The 24,515-nt window shown below is 30.2% G+C and overlaps 1 protein-coding gene across 1 annotated transcript in view; it reads left to right on the top strand.

Annotated features, from left to right (window-relative positions):
* The window catches only part of LOC145312486 (muscle calcium channel subunit alpha-1-like), a 188,716-nt gene that overhangs the window by 91,047 nt on the left and 73,154 nt on the right, over positions 1–24,515 (top strand). The window contains 10 exon segments of the mRNA XM_080151743.1: positions 288–364; positions 742–918; positions 4,906–5,016; positions 5,500–5,593; positions 6,301–6,349; positions 11,506–11,806; positions 12,482–12,659; positions 13,035–13,078; positions 14,123–14,216; positions 14,505–14,591. Coding sequence (XP_080007869.1) covers positions 288–364; positions 742–918; positions 4,906–5,016; positions 5,500–5,593; positions 6,301–6,349; positions 11,506–11,806; positions 12,482–12,659; positions 13,035–13,078; positions 14,123–14,216; positions 14,505–14,591 — 1,212 coding nt within the window.

Genomic DNA, 24,515 nt, shown 5'->3' with positions numbered 1-24,515 from the left:
AGTCATACTAAAAAAATCATGTACAGCATTGTATTACAGACAATTTTCTACCAGTATTGAAATGAAAAATCAAAAAATTAATACCAGTTAATACCTGAGTGAAAAAAAGACCCGGGCTAACAAAATTTGTTTTAATCTTATAACTTTTAATTTTGATTTTCCTTACAAAGTGGTATGTCTTCACTTCAAACGTTTAAACAATAACAAATTGAGCATAAGCAATATAAGATCATTATCTTTATACATCTTATTTTTTTTCTTAACAATTAAGTAAAGGATATTTGTTTAGAACTATACACACAGTTCTTAGATGTGATGAATCTTGTTTTCACAACCTTCTTTACTTTTGAATTCATTATAAAGGAATATAAGTTTTATACGTTATTCGATATAAAATATGTTGCTCTTAAAATATCTTAATCTTAAAATTGACACAAAATATCTCGAAAATTTTTAGTCACAAACTGTATCTAAGCATATACCTTCAGTAAGTGTTTTGATTTTGGAAGCTTCTTATAGTGCCTTGAAAAAATAACAAATGACCAGTGATAGGCCAAAACACAGACTAAATTACCAATGGCAGGCCAGTATACATTTTAATTGACCAATGGTAGGCCAGTTTGACGTCATTTTTCTAGGCACTATAAAAAGCTTTTTAATTTGGCATCCCGTTGGGTTGCTTTTTTTAACTACTTATTACACATGTATGATAAAAACTTATATTCCTTAATAATGTTCAGTTTGCTGGATTTGGCCTAAAAATGTACTTCTCAGACGCATGGAATACGTTTGATTTTATAATTGTTATTGGATCATTTCTTGATATTATCATGGCCAATTTAACTGACGGTGGTGGTGCTAGTATTTCTATGTTGAGACTCTTTAGAGCTATGAGACTGGTCAAACTTCTGGCTAAAGGTAACTGGTTTTACTTTTATAACAGTCTGTCTGTCTGTCCGCTAGGATCTCACAAACAATTTACCCGACCAATTTATTTGGAATCTTTAAATGGTTCCAGGATAAAAAATATATTTATCTTGGAGAATGAGATGGCATTGGACTGTAAATTATACTACAGGGTGTTTTTTTTAATAGGTTAAAAGTATTGCTTAATATAACCCACTTGCCATTGATAGAAATTAATAATCAATATCTTAATTTTTTCATTGTGTTGGGGCATTTTGTATAAGAACAAAAATACTTTGGAAAAACCGGTTTTTAAGGCATAATTGTTGAAAATCGCCAAGTATATTTTTTCTTATACAAAATGCCCAAACACAATGAAGAAATTAAGACATTAATTATTAATTTCTTTCAATGGCAAGTGGGTTATATTAAGCAATATTTTTAACCTATTAAAAAACACCCTGTAGCTTAAAAACTTTGGGGACTGTAAATAGTTGAATTTTAATGTACTGAAAGGGGTAATGTTGTTTATCATAATTTGGAATGTACATCAATGTATCGTCCATTGTCTTATCCCTAGAAATGTTAGTTGGAAAGACTATACAATTACAAGAAAGTTTAATGAATACGTGTGCTTTCATTTATTAGTCTATGAAATACATATAGACAAAAACTTAAGAAAAATACAATTATTATGATTGATTACAAATTATTCACTAGTCGCCGGAAGGAAAAAGCAGTTTTTTGAAACAGGCTCTCTGAGATTATTACAGATTCTGATATATACATATATAGACTAATGAAAAATGCAAAAAACAAAATCAAAAGCGTTCCTTCTTGGGAGAAAATCCGGGAAAAAGATTTTAGCTATTTTTAACCTAAAATTCACATTGGCAAGCCTGCTAAGAAACATACAGACATTTTAAACATGTCATTGCTCAGCACCTAGAAGTGGTAGAAAAATGCTACGCATACCATTGGAAAGCTTATAACCTCTAGTTTTCATATTGGTATATAACGTTTTTGTACTATTATTATTTTTTGAGCTATCCTTTGAAGTATACACAAGTTTAATAAATGCAGTTTTTTCATGAATTTTAAGTTTGATACTTGTTACACAAACCTTTTTAAAATTGTATTGCTTAGCACCTAGGAGTTATATAATTATTTCATATAGGTATATTTATATATTTTGGGTGCATTCAATTTTAGCTTAATGAACATAGTCTTTGAAATGTGTATAGTTTGTAGTAAGAACCAAGGAGGGAGGGGGGGGGGGGGAGTTTATACACTTTTTGGCAATGAAATTCAGTATAAAATTTTTGCTCTGGAAGTTTTTGGGCTTGTTGTTATAGATATTAACATGATTCTTTTTGTAAGATCTCTTATATGATTAAATCTACCAGAATAAATATTGAAAATTGAATTTCGGCACTATCCTTCTAGGGGCTAGTGGGGTAAAACAGCTCCAAAACACTAACATCTAAGGTCTGAACTTATTTTTAGAGATATCAAACTAATTTTTTGTAAACTTTGTTTTGCATAATTAAGCTAAGTAGTTACTAAAGATTTCATTTTGCCACTTTCCTTCTTGGTACTAGTTGGTTTTAACACCCCCCAAAACACAAATATTATAAGTTATGAGCCCATCAAGATGATTTTTTATTTTAAAATTTATTCTTATAATTGAGATACATAGCCACTAAAGATTTTGCCCTGGCTGTTTGGATTTGTTGTTATAGTTATCAAATGATTCTTTTTTTTTTAATTTTCCTTTATGATTGGATCTAACTGTAAAACTTTAAAAATTTGGCTTGTGGGGTAAAAAGCCAATAAAACACTAAAATTAAGCTATGAAATCATTTTAAAAGATATCAAGCTAATATTTCTATATAAACATTTTTCACATAATTGAACTAAATAGCTATTACAGATTTCAATTTGGCACTTTTCTTCTAGAGTCTAGTTGGGTAAAACATCCCCCAAATACAAATATTATGAGTTCTGAGCTTATTTTTAAAGATATCATGTTGAACTTTAACCCTTTACAGTCGGGCTCCTTGCCGCACCTTAATCGGTTGGGGGGGGGGGGTGCGTTCAACGCCCCCCTTATTATCTCAGTTCCTATTAGAGCTAGAGGGCTAAATTTTTTTGTGCAAGTCCCCTGTTTGATAATGAATTTCCGACCTTTTATAAGTCTAAGTCAATTTTCGCTTCCTTCACCCTTTTATTTAACAACCTAAAAAATTTCAAACAGCTATAATTTTCTTATTTTTGAAGCTAGAAGAAAATTTTTTTTCAAGAAAATGTTTATCTTTATGTAAATTTTACATTAGAAATATCAAAATATAAATTTCAGCGGCCGCAGCTGTACTTGGCAGCTGCCATCCACCGCAGTCAGCGGTCGGCGGGAAAACAGCTGCGGCTCTTAAAAAAGCTTAAGTTTAAAATTTGAAGTCTCTAAGTCAAAAATTGTGGCCACAGGAGCCTTTTAAAGATTTCTGGAGACCTGCAGGATCATACATGGAACCTGAAAGTGACTTGAACACCTGTATTTCATATAAGGATGTACTACTAGAGGATATTTTAGTATTTTGGTATGATAAAATGCTTTGTTTTAGTCAAAAAGAAATATTTTTGCTCTTTACCTGGATGACCCTGCCAGGTTTGCTGGCATCCTGTGCCCGCCAGGATGGAGATATTCAAAAAATTTCAACTCTCAGTTATGTGTCTTACCAATACTTAAAATGTCACGCAGTTCGTGCTCTTTATCTTTCACACACAGAAAATAAGATAAAAAAAACGGAGGGGGGGGCATTCAACGCCCCCCCCCCCCCAACCGTTAAGGGTTAATGAATGATTTTTTAGTTCAGTTATTTAACAAAATTAGCCCAATATTTCTTTTTAAAAGCCCAGAACTTAAAGTTTTAGTAGTTTTGGGGGAAGTTTCACCACACTAGCCCCTAGAAAGATTAGGGGCTATGTATCTCAATTATGTGAATAAATTTTAAATTTAAAAAATCATCTTGATATCTTTAAAATAGGCTCATAACGTATAATTTTAGTGTTTTGGGGGCTGTTATAAACTGCTAGCCCCTAGAAGGAAAGTGCCAAATGAAATCTTTAGTGGCTACTTAGCTCAAATATGCAAAAAAAAATTACGTTAAAAAAATTAGCTTGATATTTCTAAAAATAAGTTCAGACCTTAGATGTTAGTGTTTTGGAGCTATTTTACCCCACTAGCCCCTAGAAGGATAGTGCCGAAATTCAATTTCAAATATTTATTCTGGTAGATTTAATCATATAAGAGATCTTACAAAAAGAATTAGGTAAATAACTATAACAACAAACCCAAAAACATCCAGAGCAAAATTTTATACTTAATTTCATTGCCTAAAAGTGTATAAACTCCCCCCCCCCCCTCCCTCCTTGACTCTTACTACAAAGTCAAACCACACACATTTCAAAGACTATTTTAAATTAAGATAAAATTTAATGCACTCAAAATATACAAATATACCTATATAAAATAATTATATAACTCCTAGGTGCTAAGCAATATAATTTTTAAAAGGTTTGTGTAACAAGTATCAAACTTAAAATTCATGAAAAAACTGCATTTATTAAACTTGTGTATACTTCAGAGGATAGCTCAAAAAATAATAATAGTACAAAAACGTTATATACCAATATGAAAACTAGAGGTTATAAGCTTTCCAATGGCATGCGTAGCATTTTTCTACCACTTCTAGGTGCTGAGCAATGACATGTTTAAAATGTCTGTATATTTCTTAGCAGGCTTGCCAATGTGAATTTTAGGATAAAAATAGCTAAAATCTTTTTCCCGGATTTTCTCCCAAGAAGGAACGCTTTTGATTTTGTTTTTTGCATTTTTCATTAGTCTATATATGTATATATCAGAATCTGTAATAATCTCAGAGAGCCTGTTTCAAAAAACTGCTTTTTCCTTCCGGCGACTAGTGTATTCCTATTTGTCAGGTGAATCAATTCGACAGTTGTTGTACACCTTTATCAAGTCTTTCCAAGCTCTGCCCTATGTTGCCCTTCTCATTGCTCTTGTATTCTTCATCTATGGAGTTGTCGGCATGCAGGAAATAATGAAAAATCATCATTTTAAATAAATAAGCAAAATAATAAGTCAAATCCAATATTTTTTTAATGTAGCCTAGAAGTTAGGGTTTACTTAGTCTTATATAATTTGTTTATTGTAATCTATGTAAGGCTAAGGATGCTGTCAAATTTTAGATTATTTAGCCTAATATTTATTTTTCTCTTATATGAAAAGCAATGAAAAGATAAAACCAATATGAACACTAAACCCTTTATGGAAAATCAGTTATTTCCATAGGTATTCTTTTATTATATAGTAGTACATTGTATGTTTGTCAAGTAAAAGTTATCCTATCGCATCATAATATTCAATAATGCTCATTATAGGAAGGATAAGGGCTTGGATTTTCTGTCTGGGTATAATGTTCTTAGAGGCTTCTTTGGGGTTTAAGGACTGATTATAAATAATATTCTATTTACATATCTCTTTTTATTGGATGTATGTTTTCATTAATGTTGCAAAGGTGTTTGGAAAGATAGCTCTAGATGATGATACCTCTATCCACGGCAACAATAACTTTCAGAGCTTCTTCCAAAGTGTTCTGGTTCTCTTTAGGTAAAGTATTTTTTAATCAAAGAAATTGACAATGAAAACAATTAAAGTTCATCCTAGCTTTAATAATTTTTAAGCATCTTAAAAATAAAAAAAATATATAGGAGGTAAGAGTTAAATAGCTGTTTCCCCACCGATTAAAGACCCAATAATGTAACCTCGTTCGGTCTATATATTGCCATCTTAAACCTTTTACAAGCCGTATTTTAAAACAATGCCATAATTATGAAATTAATGTTGTTTTTGTCTAAAATAAATAAAATTTTAAAACTGTGTTTGAAGTGCAAGCTTCAATTGATCAGTGAAAAGCCATAATTTCTAAAGACAATATTTTCTGCAATCTTTTGGGTCCTTAAAGAAAAAGGGAGATAGCAGTTGTTTAGTGTAGACATCTATGTATATTTCTAAATATTTTATTTGAAATTTTATTCATTTTAAAAAATTATAAACGATTAGACCATATGTTATTACCAGAAAAATTATGGGAGATTTGACTATGTATTACAATGGTATCCAACTTTAAAAAAAAACGTTCATTCATTCGCAGGCTTTAAAACCTTTTTTTATTTTTAAATCTTGATTGGACCGAATTAGTTTATTTTTTTTTAGAATTAATAGACGGGGCTTCAGTTATGCTTTGAGGGAAGTCTTTAGGCGGCAAAACGGCCAACAAACCGCTTATAATCACTGAACTGAACATATTTGTATAGATGTGCTACTGGTGAGGCGTGGCAAGATATTATGATGTCATGTATTAAGGTAAGTTTTTTTCATTTTGTAATAGACATATTTTATCTTGATGGTCGATTTCTTCCAACTTAAACAGGAATTCCAAGCACCATTGTTATTTTGCATTGAAGTTATACAAGTAATGAAATTTTTCGAGTATTTAATTTCTAGAAAGCCAACTCCATCCTAAAGAATTGTCTATTCATAGCTTACTTATTATAGGTTTTGTCTTGTGCTTCGAGCTGTATTAGAATTTACCCAAGAAAAAGTTTCGCGACTATAATTATAGCTGACTCATTATGCGAACGAAATGAAAACACTATGCCATTTCCTACCAAAATATGTACACAATTTCAATCAATGTCATGTCTGGAATGTATCTACACTATTCTCCTATTGGCTGATGTAGAGACTATGTTTCTAGATTATCTCTATTATTTATTATCACCGATAATCTGAGAAAGTACAATGCACTTGAAATTTCACTTGTACCCAAAGTTGTATAAACACGTTACCTTACTGTACTTTAATTTAATTTTGATTGGTTTGTTATAAACAAGTGTTATCCAAGTTTTATGCGACAGTATTTTATTATTAAAATGTCTTTTGACAATACTTTTTAAATTAAATTAATACTGTCTATAGAATTGTGACAAAGGTAACCGAAGATAACATTTAAAAATCAATAATTTTTTGAATACAAAATTAAATAATATGTAGCGAGCAAAAAGAGGCAGCAAAATATTTGTAAAATGTTTACCAAACTATGACGTAGGGGATAGTGTACTTATTGTGTGTCAAATTTTGTACTCAATGTTAAATTATTAATTTTGTAGCGTAGCTCAGGTTTCTTGTGGTATAAGACATTAGACGTAAATGGATATACTGCAGATTAAAATATTTGGTGGAAAAGTTTGGACTTTGACTAATCAAGTTTTAATAATATGAAAAGGAAAAAACTTTGGGTCAAATGTCTCCTTAATCCCTGAGCAAAAATGTTGTAGTATCATAAAGCTACTCTACAATAAGGGTATCCGTCCAGGGAGGAAGGGAGGGGACAATGGATCTAAATTCATATTTCTGACAGTCTTGGACTTTGGCAAATTTCAAAGACTTTAAGTACCAGCACAAAGAATGTCGCTAAAACAATTATTCCCAAAGCAGACGACTCTTACTGAACTAACCAATACAAATACTAGCAGACTATTTGAAAAAAATTAAAAACAAGTTTATTTTGGTTTTTAAACAAAATAGTTTTCTTCTAAAATGTGTGGGATAAACCAGAAATTCTAGCGTGATACTTCTGTAACTATCCATTAACTGTAACTAATTAATTGCCCATTGTCCCCTCCCTTACTCTCTGGTATCCGTCCGACTACTCATATAGCAATTAAGCATAATGTTCGACTTATAATTACCTTACAATACCCAAGATGTGTATTTTTATTTTTTCACAATTTCATTAAAATCACACTTTACTGGGCGTTTTTTTCTCATAAGAAATATTGTTTGTTTATTTTGGGTCATCTCAAAAAACGCCTATCTCAGAAAACGCCTATCTCAAAAAAGATATTGGAGAAAATTATTGGAGGAAAGGGTTTAATTATTGAAGCTTATTCAAAAGTACATCATTTTTGAATCTAATAAAAATAAGAAGGAATATAGGGAAAAGACATTAAAATACCCTCACCCTATTTTTCCCCCAAAATTCATCATCTATGGAAAGTAAGATTTAACAAAATGTTAAATGGCTTTATAATTTATGATAATTATTGTAAACTTTTTTTTTATTTTGAGGAACAGCTATATAATTCTGATAATTTTAAAGCATATCATACTCAATAAATATTTTGTATATTATTTGTGTATGTTAATAATTATATAACATGAATCTAAAATTTCTTTTAAGCATAATAAAAACTAGAACAAAATTACACAACATCTTTATGAATGTCTCTTAACCAATTTACTAGGCTTAGTCATATTTACAACATTTCAACCTGATATTCTGATATTAGGTCAAATGATAACATAATAAATAAGAATTATGTTTTATAGAGCTAATAGTTGTTCATCTTATTATAATAACTGAAAAGTAAACTGGGTTGTTTGCAGTAGATATATGAAGTAAAGAAAAAATGAATTAACTATGTAAAAGTTTTTGTTATTCAATTGTGATCAATTTTCAAACAGCAAACCTTTAGTATTTTGTTGCTCAAAATGCTTAAAAAAATAAAAAGTGCCTAAGGAATGTACAAGAGTGATATTATACTTCAGGGATAGATATTTTAATAAGAAGATTTATAATGTACATATTGTACAATATTCACAATACCTTAGACTGACATGTTTCACTACAAGACAATTTTTAAAAATGTAGTAGGCATTTTATAGAAAAGGCGTTTTTTGAGATAGGCGTTTTCTGAGTTAGGCGTTTTTTGAGATAGGCGTTTTCTGAGATGGGCGTTTTTTGAGATAGGCGTTTTCTGAGATAGGCGTTTTTTGAGTATAGCCTTTATTTTGTGTGTTATAAACACAATTGCAATTGTTTCATTACATTTGTAAAGGTCTTTGTTGTGTTGAGTTTCCTTTGATATTCAATTGTAAACCCTCTTTGAAAAAATTCGCAAGGTTTTTCAAAATTGTACTTCGCACTAGGAAGGAAAATATTTACATTGTCTCGAACGAAATAAAACAACTTTTCAGTACTTTATGTAATAGTTTACCAATTAAATTGCTTTAAAGGGAGTGTGAACGTAAAAATTTCTCATCTGATTATCAAATCTTAACATTTACTAAGCACATTTCACTACACTGATCAACCAAAAATGTCCTATTCACAAAAATATCCAGAAATAATGCCTTGATTTTATGGTATTTTGAGAGGGAAAAAGGAAAAAACAGGAAAAATCTGAACGTTTTTGTTTCTTATAATGTTTGTAGGGATATTTAACTTGTCATATATAGTTGAAACAATTTACTTACTGTTAAGGATTTATTTTATGCTATAAAATTGCCAATTCGTTTTTTTTATAACGTAGTAATTAGGTAATAAAGACATATTTTAAATTCGTATTATTGACAAAAAAATACCTCACTGTCTACAAAGGGTTGAATCTCATATGTTATATAAAATAATAATATCCTTTTTTATTGTGTTGAACAATAAATAACCCACTTTGGGGAATTAGCTTACACTTTTATCAGACTGTTTATAAAGAAATATTGCGTCTTTATTATTTACAAAGAAGGTGTATCAACTATTTTTTTTATAGCTAGCCGGTTCTTTTAGTAAGTAGTAGATGTAAAATTTTTCATAGAATTCAGATATGCAATCGGTTTTTTTGTAGACCTCTTATTTTTTAAGTAATTTAAGTTTAAAAAAAAAAAAATTAAGTCGATTTTAAGGTACTAAAATGCAACAAAAAAAAGAAAGAAAATGGTCATTATGAACAAAAATAGTAAGATCTTTAATTTGACACCTTACTTTTTCAATTCTGTCAGGTAATTATTGAAAAAATCGATTTTTTTAAACCCACGAGAATAAAAACTTTGAACTTAATTTTATTATTTCACAAATAAAAAAATATGGGTTCATATATACCATTAGAATCAGAAAAATATTACGAATCCATTGTAAGCAAAATTGAAAAAAAAAGTTTACAATATAGTATATAAACTACAATAAAAGGAATTATATGAAAATATCATATTATGTTGTACAGGCAACGTCTTAATTCTTCAATTGAGTATAAAAATGGGAAGGGGGTAAAGAGGGGGTAAAGAGGGGGTAAAAAAGGGAAGACAATAGTGTTGTCTGAACAAAAAAAATAATTGGCCATTTCTGTAATTTTTTAATTTTTTAATTTTTTTCAATTTTGCTTACAATGGATTCGTAATATTTTTCTGATTCTAATGGTATATATGAACCCATGTTTTTTATGTCTGTTTGAGAAAATATTTAGGTCTAAAGTTTTTATTATACCGAGGTTAAAAAAATAGATTTTTTCAATAATTACCCAACAGAATTTTAAAAGTAAGGTGTCAAATTAAAGATCTTACTATTTTTGTTCTTACTGACCATTTTCTTCTTTTATTTTGTTGCGTTTTAGTACCTTAAAACCGACTTAATTATTTTTTTAAAAAACTTAAATTACTTAAAAAATAAGAGGTCTACAAAAAAACCGATTGCATATTTGAATTCTATGAAAAATTTTACATCTACTACTTACTAAAAGAACCGGCTAGCTATAAAAAAAAAAGTTGATACAACTTCTTTGTAATTAAAGGTGGGCGAGAGATGGGACATTTAAAGTTAATTGGATACTAATAAAAAACCTGTTTCTGGCTTTGTTATTGTATTTGGTTTTCAATAAAAAAATATTGCTTATTTTATCAATTTCTAAGTAACTATACATTGGATTAAAGCAAGGATTACGTAAAAAGTCAGCTTAACTGTTAGGAAAAATCTAGAACTATGTGAAAAAGTTTAATTTTAGCTATAATGGGAGAAAAAAGCAATTTAATGCACATTTTATATAATACGGAAAATTTCTTCCTTTCCCCGTACCTTATAAAAATCGTCGGAAAAAGCCGTTTTTTAAGCAAACAAAAGCGCGTTTTGCTCTATCTGTGAGATATTATGAATGAGATAATGTTAAGATTTGATATTAAGATGAGAAAAATTTACGTTCACAGTCCCTTTAAGTCAACCAACATTTAGCTTCGACTACATTTGTCATACAAACGCTTCTTCCTTGTTAAAGTAATTTCCAACGAATTCTTTAATTTGATAAAAGGCAAATAAAAAAGTAAAACTGTACACAATATAGTATTTTTTCAAATTAGTTTTTTTAGTCTTTGTTTTACATGTTTAGGCCAATATACGATCAACAAATCTTTTATCCACTCATGTCTTTTGTAGCCTTTAAATTTTATAGTAAAGGCAAGATTGTACTTAATTGTCTTTGCCATCTCCTTTTTAGTAGCGAAGCTACTCAACATATAATTTGAAATGTCCGTCTGTCCGTCCGTCTGAAACGTTTTGGGAGAAACGTGAATTTCTCGGCTCCTATTCAAGATAGACAGCTGAAATTTTTAGTGTAGATTCCTATGACATATGCCCATCTCATCTATACATTCTTTTGTCCATCTTGTTTGTATTTATTTGATTTTTCAAATTTTAGGATCCTAGTGTGAAATGTGACCCTAACAGTGAGGAGGCCGGGAACCCGGAGGGGTGTGGCTCCCCACTGGCCTACCCTTTCTTTGTCTCCTTCTTCATCTCCACCTCTTTCCTAATTCTCAACCTGTTTGTGGCGGTCATCATGGATAATTTCGACTACCTGACACGTGACTGGTCCATACTTGGGGCTCATCACCTGGACGAGTTTGTCAACCTGTGGAGCGAGTATGATCCGGACGGGAAGGGGAAGATTAAACATATGGATGTTGTAAATCTTCTTAGGAAGATTAATCCTCCGTTAGGTATGCTTAGAATTAGAAAATCTTTTCATCGTGCCTATAAAAATGACGTCATATTGGCCTTCCATTGGTCAATTAAATTGTATGCTGGCCTATAATTCGTAATTTAGTATGTGTATTAGCCTATAATTGGTTATTTGTATTTTATGAAGTCATTATTAAATGCACTATAATGAGGTAGAAAATTAGGTATCTACATCTTTAATATTCCATGATTTGTTTTTGTAAGATGTATATATTCAAAAAAAATCTTAGCCGTAAGTTCTTTATCTTAAATGCTAAAACAAGTATACATATACTAAAAATTTAAAGCTCTAGAAATACATATTGTAATATTTTTTTCTTTCTGCCATCAAAGACATTACATGTTTAATCCGAAAAGTGTTCGAGGTTTTGTGATTTTTAGGCAGACTTAAATAGCTGGGACTTTTAAAAAATGAGACAGGGCCCAGTAATGATATATTTAACATGTTAAACGTATCCAAGAAGGTGATATGTTCGAATCTCTAGCCAAACAAGCGCAGCTTCTATAAACCTGTTTGAAATGTATAAGCAGCTGAAATAAATATTCATATACATTAATTAGGGATTAGAAGGCGATATGAATCATCTTGATAAATGAAGCGATGTATATTTACTAATTTTGCATAATAAAAGTACTATATGCATTTAATCCAGGTTTTGGAAAGTTATGTCCTCCGAGAGTAGCCTGCAAGAGGCTAGTAGCCATGAATATGCCTCTGAACGATGACGGGAGTGTTGAGTTCAAGCCCACCTTGTTTGCCCTGGTCAGGACATGTCTTAACATCAAGATGGAGGGGGCTCTAGATGCTGCTAATGAAGAACTTAGGAATTTATTAATTGATTAATTATTTCAAATAACATTTAAAATTATTAAGAAAAAAGTTTTTATAATAAAACATTGATGACAACATCTATGAAAGCGAAGCTCTAAAAACGTCAGGCCGAACGAATATGTAGAGTGTCAAAACTGAATATGCAGAATATAAACTAAACAAAATTAAAGTAAATTTTTTGGCAAAAATGCCGTTTAAGGACGTACGTACTTTCTGGTAACGATTATAGCGTTGCTTGCTACACTTCATAAATCGTATATAATTGCTATAGAAATCATCATGCAAAGTATGAAATAGATAGAAAATTCAAAATTCTATTTTTTAAGGTAAAATTTCTAAAATAAAAAGTTATCAATTATAATTTTCAGGGAAACCATGAAAAATATTTGGAAGAACAAAGCTGATGACAAGATGCTGGGTAAGTTGGTTGAAAAAAACAAGGACAATTTAATTCACAAAAGTAGGAAGTAGTAAGGAAAAGTTAGTTATATGACAGTAGATTTCTCTAATTTGGCCGAATTTCCTGCAGCAGCAAGACGCGGCCGGATAAGTAAGTAAGCTGAAGATCCTTAAACACGACGATTCTTTCGTTCTCACAAACTTATCAATACGGAATCTCATCCCCTTTTTTAAAATTAGGGGAAAGTGTTCTGCACTAAGCCCCCCCCCCCCCCCCCCGACAACGAACAACTCTGGCCGCAGCGCTCGGCTCCCTAGCCCGCCTAGCCGCAGCGCTAGGCCCCCTTGCCTGCCTAGCCGCAGTGCTCGGCTCCCTAGCCTATAACCTAACTTAACCTAAAATAGTTGTTCGTTGTCTGGGGAGGGGGGGTACTCAAATTCTCAAAGAGGAGAACGCCAAAAAACTTACTTTCTCAAAAAGATAACTCAGGAAATGTTAAGATTTGTGAAACAAGCAAACAAATGTTTATTTTAAATCTTATGCTTTTCTAGGAATGAGCTTTTAGAGTTGGAAAAACTCTTAGAAATTGTATATTTTAAACATTCAGGAAAAATAAAAACAAGAAAAAAAAGTTTCAGATATATTTTTTCACCATAGGAATATTAAAAATTTTTATCATTCACTTTTTTTAAAATTAATGAAGTTTTTCCCTCAAAGTGCTTAGTCGAACAACCTTCCCTTTCTTTATATTTAGATCATGTTAAGTTAGGTTATATTTGGTACTGGGTAACCCCGCAGAGCAAGGACATCGTGACATAGATCATGCAGGGTTGCCCCCCCCCCCCTCACCGCGGGTTTTAAGTATAGGAAAACGAAAAATGAAATAAGTGGGATATTTCAGTATTTGGTAAGTATTTTGATAGCAAGCTATATATTATTTTTCAAACTTTTGAAGTAATCAACAAATGAGGGGACTTTCACAATAACTCAATAACAATTGGAAATACTTGTTTTAGTTATAGAGTAGCTGCGCTAATAACTACTTTGATTTTGATTGTTTAGATTTGTTACTGCCTGAGGGTGGAGAGGGAGTGGGAAGTGAAATTGCTGTGGGTAAAATGTATGCGTCCATTCTTATTCAAGATTGTTTTAGAAGGTAATTTTTATTCATAATCTTAGGTTTAAAATAATTTTCTACATTTTGGTCTCAAATTTCATTATAATTCAATGCTGTATATTTGTGTTTACATGATTTTTTTTGTTATTTTAGTTAAACTTTATAGGTTCTTGGTGTATTATAGGCTATTTTGTTATTTAGATCTAAGTATTTTGATGGTCTAAGGCTATTTTCCCTCTCCATTCAAATCCAAGACCAAAGATTTGTAAGGACTCACCAGCTAGTAACTTTTTTTTTATAAATTATTGATTTTATTTACTTTTTAAGGTTTGCCAAAAAGAAATTTGAGAAAGAAGCGAGAGATATCATGGCGGCCAGAGCTGATTCCAGCTTTGCACTTATGGCTGGACTCAGGTAAGAGAGATATTATAGCGGCCAGAGCTGATTCAAGCTTTGCACTTATGGCTGGGCTCAGGTAAGAGAGATATCATGGCAGCCAGAGCTGATTCAAGCTTTGCACTTATGGCTGGACTCAGGTAAGAGTGATATCATGGCAGCCAGAGCTGATTCAAGCTTTGTACTTATGGCTGGGCTCAGGTAAGAGAGATATCATGGCGGCCAGAGCTGAGTCAAGCTTTGCACTTATGGCTGGACTCAGGTAAGAGAGATACGATCTTGAAAGTGTCATGTTTGACGTGATAGAAATATGTCTAAAAAGACAGGATGAAAGGAGAAGTGGAAAAGAGAAAAACAAAAAAAAAGATGGATTTGGACGTATTTTTATGACGTCACACATAACACTTTTCGTATCTCCTCTATGATGACACCTATAAGACCATGAATGTATATAAATTTAGAATTGAAAATAAATACTTGAATTCCTTTTATAAAAGTTTACATAATACTAAAATTTAGTTAATAAACAGTTACCAAACTCGATAAAAACCAATACGTATAAAATGTTCTATGTCAAATCAGACCCTTGATTAAAACTCCAACAAGAATTTTTTAATATAAGGAGGTCGGGGAGATTATACTGTGAATTATACTCGACCAAGTAGGTTCTTTCCAAATAAAACTTTCTTGGGTGGTAGGAACAAGCAAAGCGATAATTTGGATTTGAAGTAGTGGAAAATTTTGTTTATCATAATTGGAAGTGAACAACTAGTGTGTTATTCTTAACATATGATCACTTTAAAAAAATATTTTTTCTTGCAATAAATTAAATTCATTGTCATACTCTTCCTGAATATTTTAACTTTTGAAGTATTGCAACAAAGATATTGTAACCTTATATAATAATGTTTGTTGAATATTCTATTTTGCTTGATTTAGATACCTAGCTCTCTCAATCTCTTTTATGGATACAAAATCCTTTTATGTTCTTCTGACTTAATATCCAAGAAATCATTATATATGCAAAGATCGTTGTATAAGAGAGTGAAATTCATAATCTTTTCAAGAAGCGCTACTACTCTATGTCTAGAGTGAGTCACTCTGTCAATAATCTTGTTTTTAAAAGTACATCGCTTTATATATATCGCCACAAATTTCATTATCCAATACGCAAAAAGTCCTTACAGGCCAGTAGATACTCACACAGACAATAATGTAATTAATCTTTTATATAATCAATTTGTCAGTATACCAGTAAAAAATTTTATAAAGACTGCAATACAATTTGCTGTTCCTTTAAAGCCACTATATCGCTATCATACCTCCAACATAAATAGTTGTTGGATATTTTTAATAAAAATATTTAAATACTATCGAAGTTATAGACAGTAATATGTTAATTGGCGAAAAAGACAAGTTTTTCACAAGCTTTATCGCTAATTTTAGGCAAAACATAGATGTCTCTTTGTTAGATAATTAGGTTTCATATTTTTTTAGTAGAACAGTTGCTTTACAACTTGCGTTTACGTCTCTCTGGGCTAACAAAGTCACATTTTTGTTTTAATTTTTTAAGATAAGTTTTACAGTAAAAGCATATCATTCAGTGGTTAATTGACAACTGATGGACACACCCCTAGCATCTAGGGCCTCTGTATTCGAGGAGGTAGGGAAAGGGTAAAAAATAACCTAAAACTATCCCAAGACTTAAATAAAAAACTGAATAGCTAAAAAAACATTCCTGGACCCATGGGAAACTTTCCTATAATAGAAAACTCAATTATTTGGTTCTTGTTGATAAAAGAATTAGTTTAAATTGGTCCAAGTGTAAAATTTTACAAATGTTCATCTCACTTCCTTTATCCGAATGTGTAAGGTTATCATTTTCTTTGAAGAGTACTTTACAAATTTTAATTAGATTAAATCAAGTTTAACTTACTCTGTTGTGTGTGAACCAGTGTGTGTATGTTATATATGTGTGAATGTCTATTTGTGTGTCTTTTAGGTCTGTTTTAATAAGTAGTATAATATAGGGTTTTGAAATAAAGGTACTAAGAAAGAGAGGGAATGTCTGATTGAGCCAATAGGAGAATCGCATCGGTACATACATTTAATTTCATTGGTTGAAATTTTGTACACATCTTGTTACGAATGCATGTTTTTTTTCATTTCACACTTAGATAAAAGTCAGCTGTAAACAGTATATTTTCTTAGTAGAAAGCTTTGCGGAATCAGAATTAATTGCCCAAAAATTTCGTTTAAATTTGAAAGCTTAGTAACGAGGTGGATTCTTAAAAAAAAGTTAGGCTGGCTACTTGCTGGTGAGGCAAAATTATTTTTGTGAAAAATCCTCCAAAATCGAATAAAAAAAATTACAAAATTAAATAAAATCTTAAAAGGGTTATTAACATATGATTTTGTTTAATTTTTGTAGATTTTTAATATGCTTTTGGATGATTTTTCACAAAAATAATTTTGCCTCACTATCAAGTAGCGAGTCTATAATTTCTTAAGAATCCACATCAGCTTGAGTCGAAAGTAAACAATTCTTTTGTCTGCTAGAAATGTTCCTTCTTAGATTTGACGAAAAAATGGTTCAGAATTTGCTTCTATTCTTCTACTTCTATTGTTTTTGATTTAACAGTTAAACTCTTTATAAGAAATCAAAGTAGTTTATGTTTTAAGAAGTTTTATGTATTTGAGAAAATATCTACCACATACAAAATTTGATTTGTCATTTGAAAACTAGTTGGGGGGGGGGGGGGAGTTAAAGTTCATCCTCCACCTCACTCGTGGTTTAATTTAAAGGCTTGGGGTTTAGCCACTTGTAAATATATTAATATGTCAAAGATTAGTTTAAAAAAAAAACATTCGTGTAATAATGTCTGTTTTTTCCAAGAGTCATTTAATGTTAATTTCTTATGATTATTATTAAAAATACCTACGTTAAATGCTTTGTTAAAGTTAAACTAACAAAAATTCAAAAATTAAAATTTATAAATTTTCTCTAAACGATATCTGCAAATAATTCAATTTTAATATTATTTTTGTTCAAATGCAGAATATTTCATAGGAATATTAATAATTTTAATACGGCATTAGGTAAATGGATAATATTAAATTTCATGGCTTATAAAATGGTTTAAGGTTGAAATTATTATATTACTGTGTTAATGTACATTTTAGACATACACTCAGCACGACTTTTCTTTATTTGACATTATCTGGCTTATCCTTATACTAAAGTAAAAGGATGTTTGTTTGTCTGTGTTTGGCTGTACCGAAAGATCTCGCTAACTGCTGAACCGATCGGGTTCTCCTTAACAGGGTATATTCTAATAGGTACCACCACCCTCCCAAGAGAAATCACAAAAAATCTAATTTTTTACGTTTCTCGATTTAACAAAGAGAGTTCAACAAAACATAAACGTCAGACGCAACATAGACATATTTAAATATAAAAAACATTTAAAGTGCCACTAGAGGCCTTTTAAAGGCGTAGCCGCTAGTTTAGTATTAAAGTATGATATGAAAAAATTGTTAATTAAATTCTTTCGAAGGACGTCAAAACTTTTATTTTATATGATTAACAATTAGATTTTAATTACTACTGAACTGATAGAGTTCTCATTTTTAGGAAAGCTTCAAATAGGTCCCTGGATGGTTTTAGTTTATTTATCTGTCCCTTTCTTAGATTCTAGGAGCTAAACCGTTAGTATAATTATAAAGGAATGAAACATCTTTTTGAATACAACAAAATGAAAACTAGCTTTATTTAACCTCCTAATATATATAAGGAAATAAGAAAATTTTTATGTTCTTTCTTTGGATATATTCTTTCGTGTTAAAGTCTTACATAATACAGTTACATAACCTAATATGAAACATTAAAGAATTTTAAAATTACTCCAATGAGTAATTTTAAGGTTCGAAAAAAAACATTTAATTTAATTATCGTCCCCAATACAAATTAAGACCTTCTTAACACAATTGAAAAATAAATATTTAAACAACTGAATTTTTTGGAAGCTCTATAAAGATAATGACGTCTTACAATACAAATTACCAATTACTACATAGACTAAACTACCAATGGCAGCCATTATACATATTTTAATTGACCAATGGTAGGCCAGTATGACGTCATCTTTAGAGGCACTATAAAAAGCTTCATTTTTTAAATTCTAAAAGAAATGCGTTGAATTTTTTATAGTCCATAAATTAAATCAACGTGAATTCATATTCATTATCAAAACATACTTTCTCTAGCAAAGATTTGTATTTAAAAAACAATAAAGTTTTACAACTATGAGGAAGACAAAATGTCTAGATATTTTAAGAAGAAAAAAAAAGTTTTTTGTGTTAATTAGGCCTAAGACTTACCCTTCCATCCTTAAGTTCTTTGCTAAAGTAAAACTTACCCCCCTCCCCCCGAGTACATGGGGAGGGGAGTCACTGGCACACTTTTTATCTTTCATCATTAACTTGCCAATCAAGATAAAAAGTTTAGTCCAAACTTTAAGGTGATAAAAAGTGTCTGTGTTTAAACTTTTTTTTTGTTAGTACACAATAAATACTTTTTATCATGCAAAATTTCTGCTTATATTAGAAATCAAATTACTTAAGTTAACGAAAAATTATAATAATGTAGGAATAAAACATTTACAATTACAATTACACAATTAGTACAATTTATATTGTATTAGCTTGTACTATCTATTTTGTGATGTAGGTTAGTTTTTTTGGGGTATAGTCCCATCGTGACAACGCCTCTTAAGTGGCGTTTCGTCATATTTTTACAGTATATTTTCTCCTATTTCTAGACCCTGCGGGAGACTATAAGCCTGTGCGGCTAAATGCATAACCCTGCGGGGTAATCACATATCCTGAACTAAAATAACCTATCAAAAGCTTCTGTGAAAATGCGACGAAACGCACCTTAAGAGGCGTTGTCACGAAAAGGAATATTCCCGTTTTTCTTATAAATTGTTCAGTTACTAAGGCTAAGATATACCCTTGACTAAAAATATTACCCATGGTGTAAATGTACAAAAGGATTATAAGAAGCAGCACTTTCCTAGATCTAACCATTGTAACACTGTTTAGGTCGAGAAAAAAAAATAAAGTTCTCCCAGTAATTTGTATTTTAGTTTAGGCACAGATGCATTTACTGACATTACAAATTAAATTTATGGATAGATTGGGAAAAAGAAAACAGTTTGGCCTAGATTCAAAACTTTTATATTTAATAGACAAAGTGTAATGTAGAAATGTGGCATAAATGGCCTCTGCAAACAATTGAATAAATTACATAAATTAGAATAAACAACATAATCTTTTCTATCTTAACAAGTTTATTTTCAAAAGTTTGGAAATTTACATAAATTTTATACATAAATGTCTTGTGGGTTTCAATTCAAGTTAATTTTAGTGTTTTTGCTTATGTAACATTATAATTTTACAACTCAAAAAAAAAAGAAAAATAAATCAAAAGTTAAATAAGAAGCATTGTACAAGAACTTTTTTAACCCCTTTTTTCACACAAACAAAAATCTTACCCCTTCTTATACTCAAAGCACAAAAAAGGGGCAAAGAAAAAAAATGAGAAGAATAGTCGTGGTGTAGAATTGAGTGGAGTGTTAAGTTTGAGTTGCCAACAAGTTTAAAAAACACTGCAAACTTTGATCATAAATTTTCACACAATAGTTTCTAATTTAGTATAAGGCATTAGGAATAAAAGGAATGATGAGAGATGGCTCTGTTGTTATGGAGCTTCACAGCTCAGAAAGAGGTGGCACAGCACAGTTCTTTAAATTGTATTCATGAAAAAATGTTCTTCAGATAATGTTAAAGTTTTAGAAAATCTATAATTTGTGTAGGCAAAATAAGGGCAGAAAATTGTACCAAAAAAATGAGAGATGGATTTGACTTGACAGGTATGCTTGCTGTTATTACAGGCACCTGTCTTGTAAAATACATACATGTAGTTCTAGTAATTTTTTTATTATGCATTTGATATCATTATAAATATTATTCAGTTAAAGTGATGGTCATATTTTATCAGTTCTGACATATTATTTTGTAAGATGGTATGAATATAGTTCAAAATATAGGGTTTGCTCTCTACCTTTTCAGGATAAATCAAAATGCAAAAATTTACATATAAAATTCACAAGATTTAATTTCCATGGAAAAATCATAAAATGAATTTCATTTTTAAAAAAATGATTTAACAGAATGATGTGTTCAGTATTTCTATATTTCTAAATTTACATATATTTTATATGTACTCAATAATTTTAAAGTAGTGAACCAATAGAAAAAGCAACATTATTAATAATATGATAACAATAGAAAATTAAGATGTGAGTCAAGACATATGTGTAACATCTTTATTCAGGTTTATTCTAACTCAATACCTAATATATTTCAATAATTTTACTTGTATCCAAGGAAATTGAAGACTGTTGTTATTAAATATGCTTCTAAAACAGATGTTTCAGACTAGCTTACCAAGAAATTTTAATTGAATTTCTCAAAGAAAAATGAGTATGAAAAAGTATGAGAGAGAAAGAGAGATAGAAAGGAGATTGCTAAGAAGGGTTGAGGGGAGGAGAGGTAAGATAGAGTAGGCAATATCAACTCCATTTGTTCAGAAAATTTGATTTATGACAGGAAAAATCTTCAGCCTTTTTGATAAAACCATTTTCTTATTATTCTATAAGGTCCAAAACATTGATCAAATCCTTCATTGACCAGGCTGTCTCATACTTTAACAGGTTTTTTGATTTTTTAATAGTTTAAGAAGATCAGATTTCCTCTTTAGAATTATTTGTGAAAAAAAGTGTATTACTTCTGAAAAAAATACATAGAATTTTAAAGATAAAAATAGTGGTATAGTTTTAGATTTATTGACTTTAATACTCAAAAATCAAATTTAAGTTTAGTTTTTGTTATAGAGAGAAAATAATTTGATGTCCTAAAACTGTGCTTAAAAAGATATGTTTTATCTCTGATAGTAAAAAGGTGACAAGAAAAATAAGAAACAGAAATTGTAAGGAAAAAACTAACAATTGTTATTGTTGATTTGTGCAAAGATGTAGGTCACATAGTTTATTGTTTAAAACAAGGATAACAACAACCATAAAAGCGAAGCTCTGAAACGATAGGACAAACGGACATTAACACTTTTAAAGTGTCAGAACTGAATAATCAAAATATAATTTATAAGAGTCAAAGCAAAATTGTAAGTAAATTGGATAAAAAACTTCTTGATGCAGGATAATGTTTTTGGACATTTTTACATTTTTAGGACTTGATTATGAAGTTGCTTCGCTTATAATATTGTACTTTGTTGTCCCAGGAATCAGTATACCAAAAATCAGATCAATTGGATAATTAGATCACACAAGAATTGTTGTTAAAAAAGTAAAATAATCAACATGTTTAAAATGGACGTACGGAAATTCTGGTAATGATGATAGAGTGTTTACGCTTTCTAAATCAAACCTAACTACTACTGGAATCACCATGCAAAGTTTGAAATCGATAGGACAATTCTAACATGCCTAAATTAACAAAAAAAGCTATCCTTCCCTGACGGACGGACGGACCGACCCTAATTATAGAAAAGGTTCACTTTTAATAAAGGGTGTGCAAAAAAAATGCGGACCTTTTTAAAATTTAGATTGCGCGCCTTGTGTTAATAGTAGAAAAATGTTATGCATACCATTAGAACCGCTATGAAGTCTATTTTTTGGAAATATAAAAACGATTCCTGTGCTACGCCTAGTTTAGGAGCGATGTGGTAAAATGTCCCAACTGCCTTAAAACTTGACTTGCGAGTAAATCATTAAAGATTAAAGTATATAAAAAAAAATATGTACATTTTAAAAATCAAATTGCATCGCTTGTGTTAATAGTAGAACAACGTTATGCATACCATTGGAACCGCTATGAAGTCTATTTTGTGATAAAATATAAGAACCATTACTGTGCTACTTATAGTTTGGGAGCTACGTGGAAGAATGTCCCAACTGACTTAAAATTTGACTTGAGAGTAAATCATTAAAGATAAAAAAATGTATGTGCAAAAATGCGGACATTTTTAATATTCAAACTGCTCGGCTTGTGTGAATAGTAGAAAAATGCTATGTATATCGTTGGAACCGTCATAAGCTCTATTTTTTGGAAATATAAGTACGATTTTTGTGCTATTTTTAGTTTAGGAGCTGTATTGATAAATGTGAGAAAAATAGAAAAATTTAATCTTTAATGATTTACTCGCAAGTCAAGTTTTAATTCAGTAGGGACATTCTACCACATAGCTCATAAATTATACGTAGCACAGGAATCGTTTTTATATTTCCAAAATATAGACTTCATAGCGGTTCTAATGGTATACATAACGTTTTTCTACTATTAACACAAGCTGAGCAATTAGAATTTAAAAAATGTACGTATTTTTTTTTGCATACCTTAATTTAATCTTTAATGATTTACTCGCAAGTCAAGTTTTAAGCCAGTTGGGACATTTTACCACATAGCTCCTAAACTATACGTAGCATAGAAATCGTTTTTCTACTATTAACACAAGCCGCGCAATCTAAATTTTAAAAAGGTCCGCATTTTTTTTGCACACACTTTAATTTTCATCCAAACAAGGATGACAACATCCATAAAAGCGAAGCACTGAAACGGTAGGACAAACGGACATTAATACTTGTATAGTGTCTGAACTGAATAATCAGAATATAAAAGTATAAGATTCGAAGCAAAATTGTAAGTAAATTTGTTGAAAAACTGCTTGATACAGGATAATGTTTATGGACATGCTTACATCTTTAGGGCTTGATTATAGAGTTGCTTCGCTTAAAATATTGTTCTTTGTTGTCCCAGGAATCAATATACCAAATATCAGATCAAACAGATAATTAGATCATATAAAAATTTGTTGTTAAAAAAGTAGAAAAATCAACATGTTTAAAATGGACGTACAGACATTTTGGTAATGATTATAGAGTTGCTACGCTTTCTAAATCGTACCTAACTACTAAAGAAATCACCATGCAAAGTTTGAAATCGATAGGACAATTCTAACATGCTTAAATTAACGAATAAAAGCTATCCTTCTCTAACGGACGGACGGACCTACCCTAATTATAGAAAAGGTTTGCTTTTAATAATTTTCATATAAAAAAATGTAGGTTATTGTAAGTAATAATGTCTGGTTAGCAACAAATAATTTATATTTGTAATTGGCAAAAGAAAAGTGATTTGTGTGTGCACATTAGAAGCACACAAATTACATATTGCAATTTACTAATTTCATAAAGAATAAATTGTAATTAAGGAAAAAAAGAATTTTTTTACCAGGAAATTTTACAGTAAAAATACAATTAAAACTGATGTTTTATTTATTCAAATTGATTTGATTTAGATAGATAGATAATAGTTGATAGATAAAAATTATCTACTTGTTATAAAAAGGAAAAATGATGTTTTTTACAAGTTTAATGTGTAAGAGTCCAAGAATCCAATAAAGCAATTTTCTTAATATTTGAAGACTTGTCTGAGAGCTGGGGGCCTTCACAACACACACACACAAGGATTAAGGAATTCAAATAAACCTATACACACTTCTTAGAAAATAAGTATAGAATAAAATCTAGTAAACAACAATTTAAGTTGTTGTTGAGAAGAGAAAAAGCAAACTTATTCTTGAAACAAAGTCAAAACAGTAACAATTAAATTGCAATCTTAGTTATATTTTGCATCAGATTTTTTAAAATAATCCTAAACTGAATTATCTATTTTTGTGCAAAGACAAGCTTATTTAAGAAATATAAAAATTTACCCTGGCAATATCATTTTGGACATCTTTTTACTTTATCAACTTTTTTCCAAAAACTAAGTATGTATCTTAAAGGGTGTTAAAAAAACTAA

Source organism: Acartia tonsa, chromosome 2 (genome assembly GCF_053477335.1).
Source record: "Acartia tonsa isolate MP-2025a chromosome 2, ASM5347733v1, whole genome shotgun sequence".
In the NCBI taxonomy this organism is placed as follows: Eukaryota; Metazoa; Arthropoda; class Copepoda; order Calanoida; family Acartiidae; genus Acartia; species Acartia tonsa.
The sequence above is the reverse complement of the archived record's forward strand: the minus strand, read 5'-3'. Positions and strand labels throughout refer to the sequence as shown.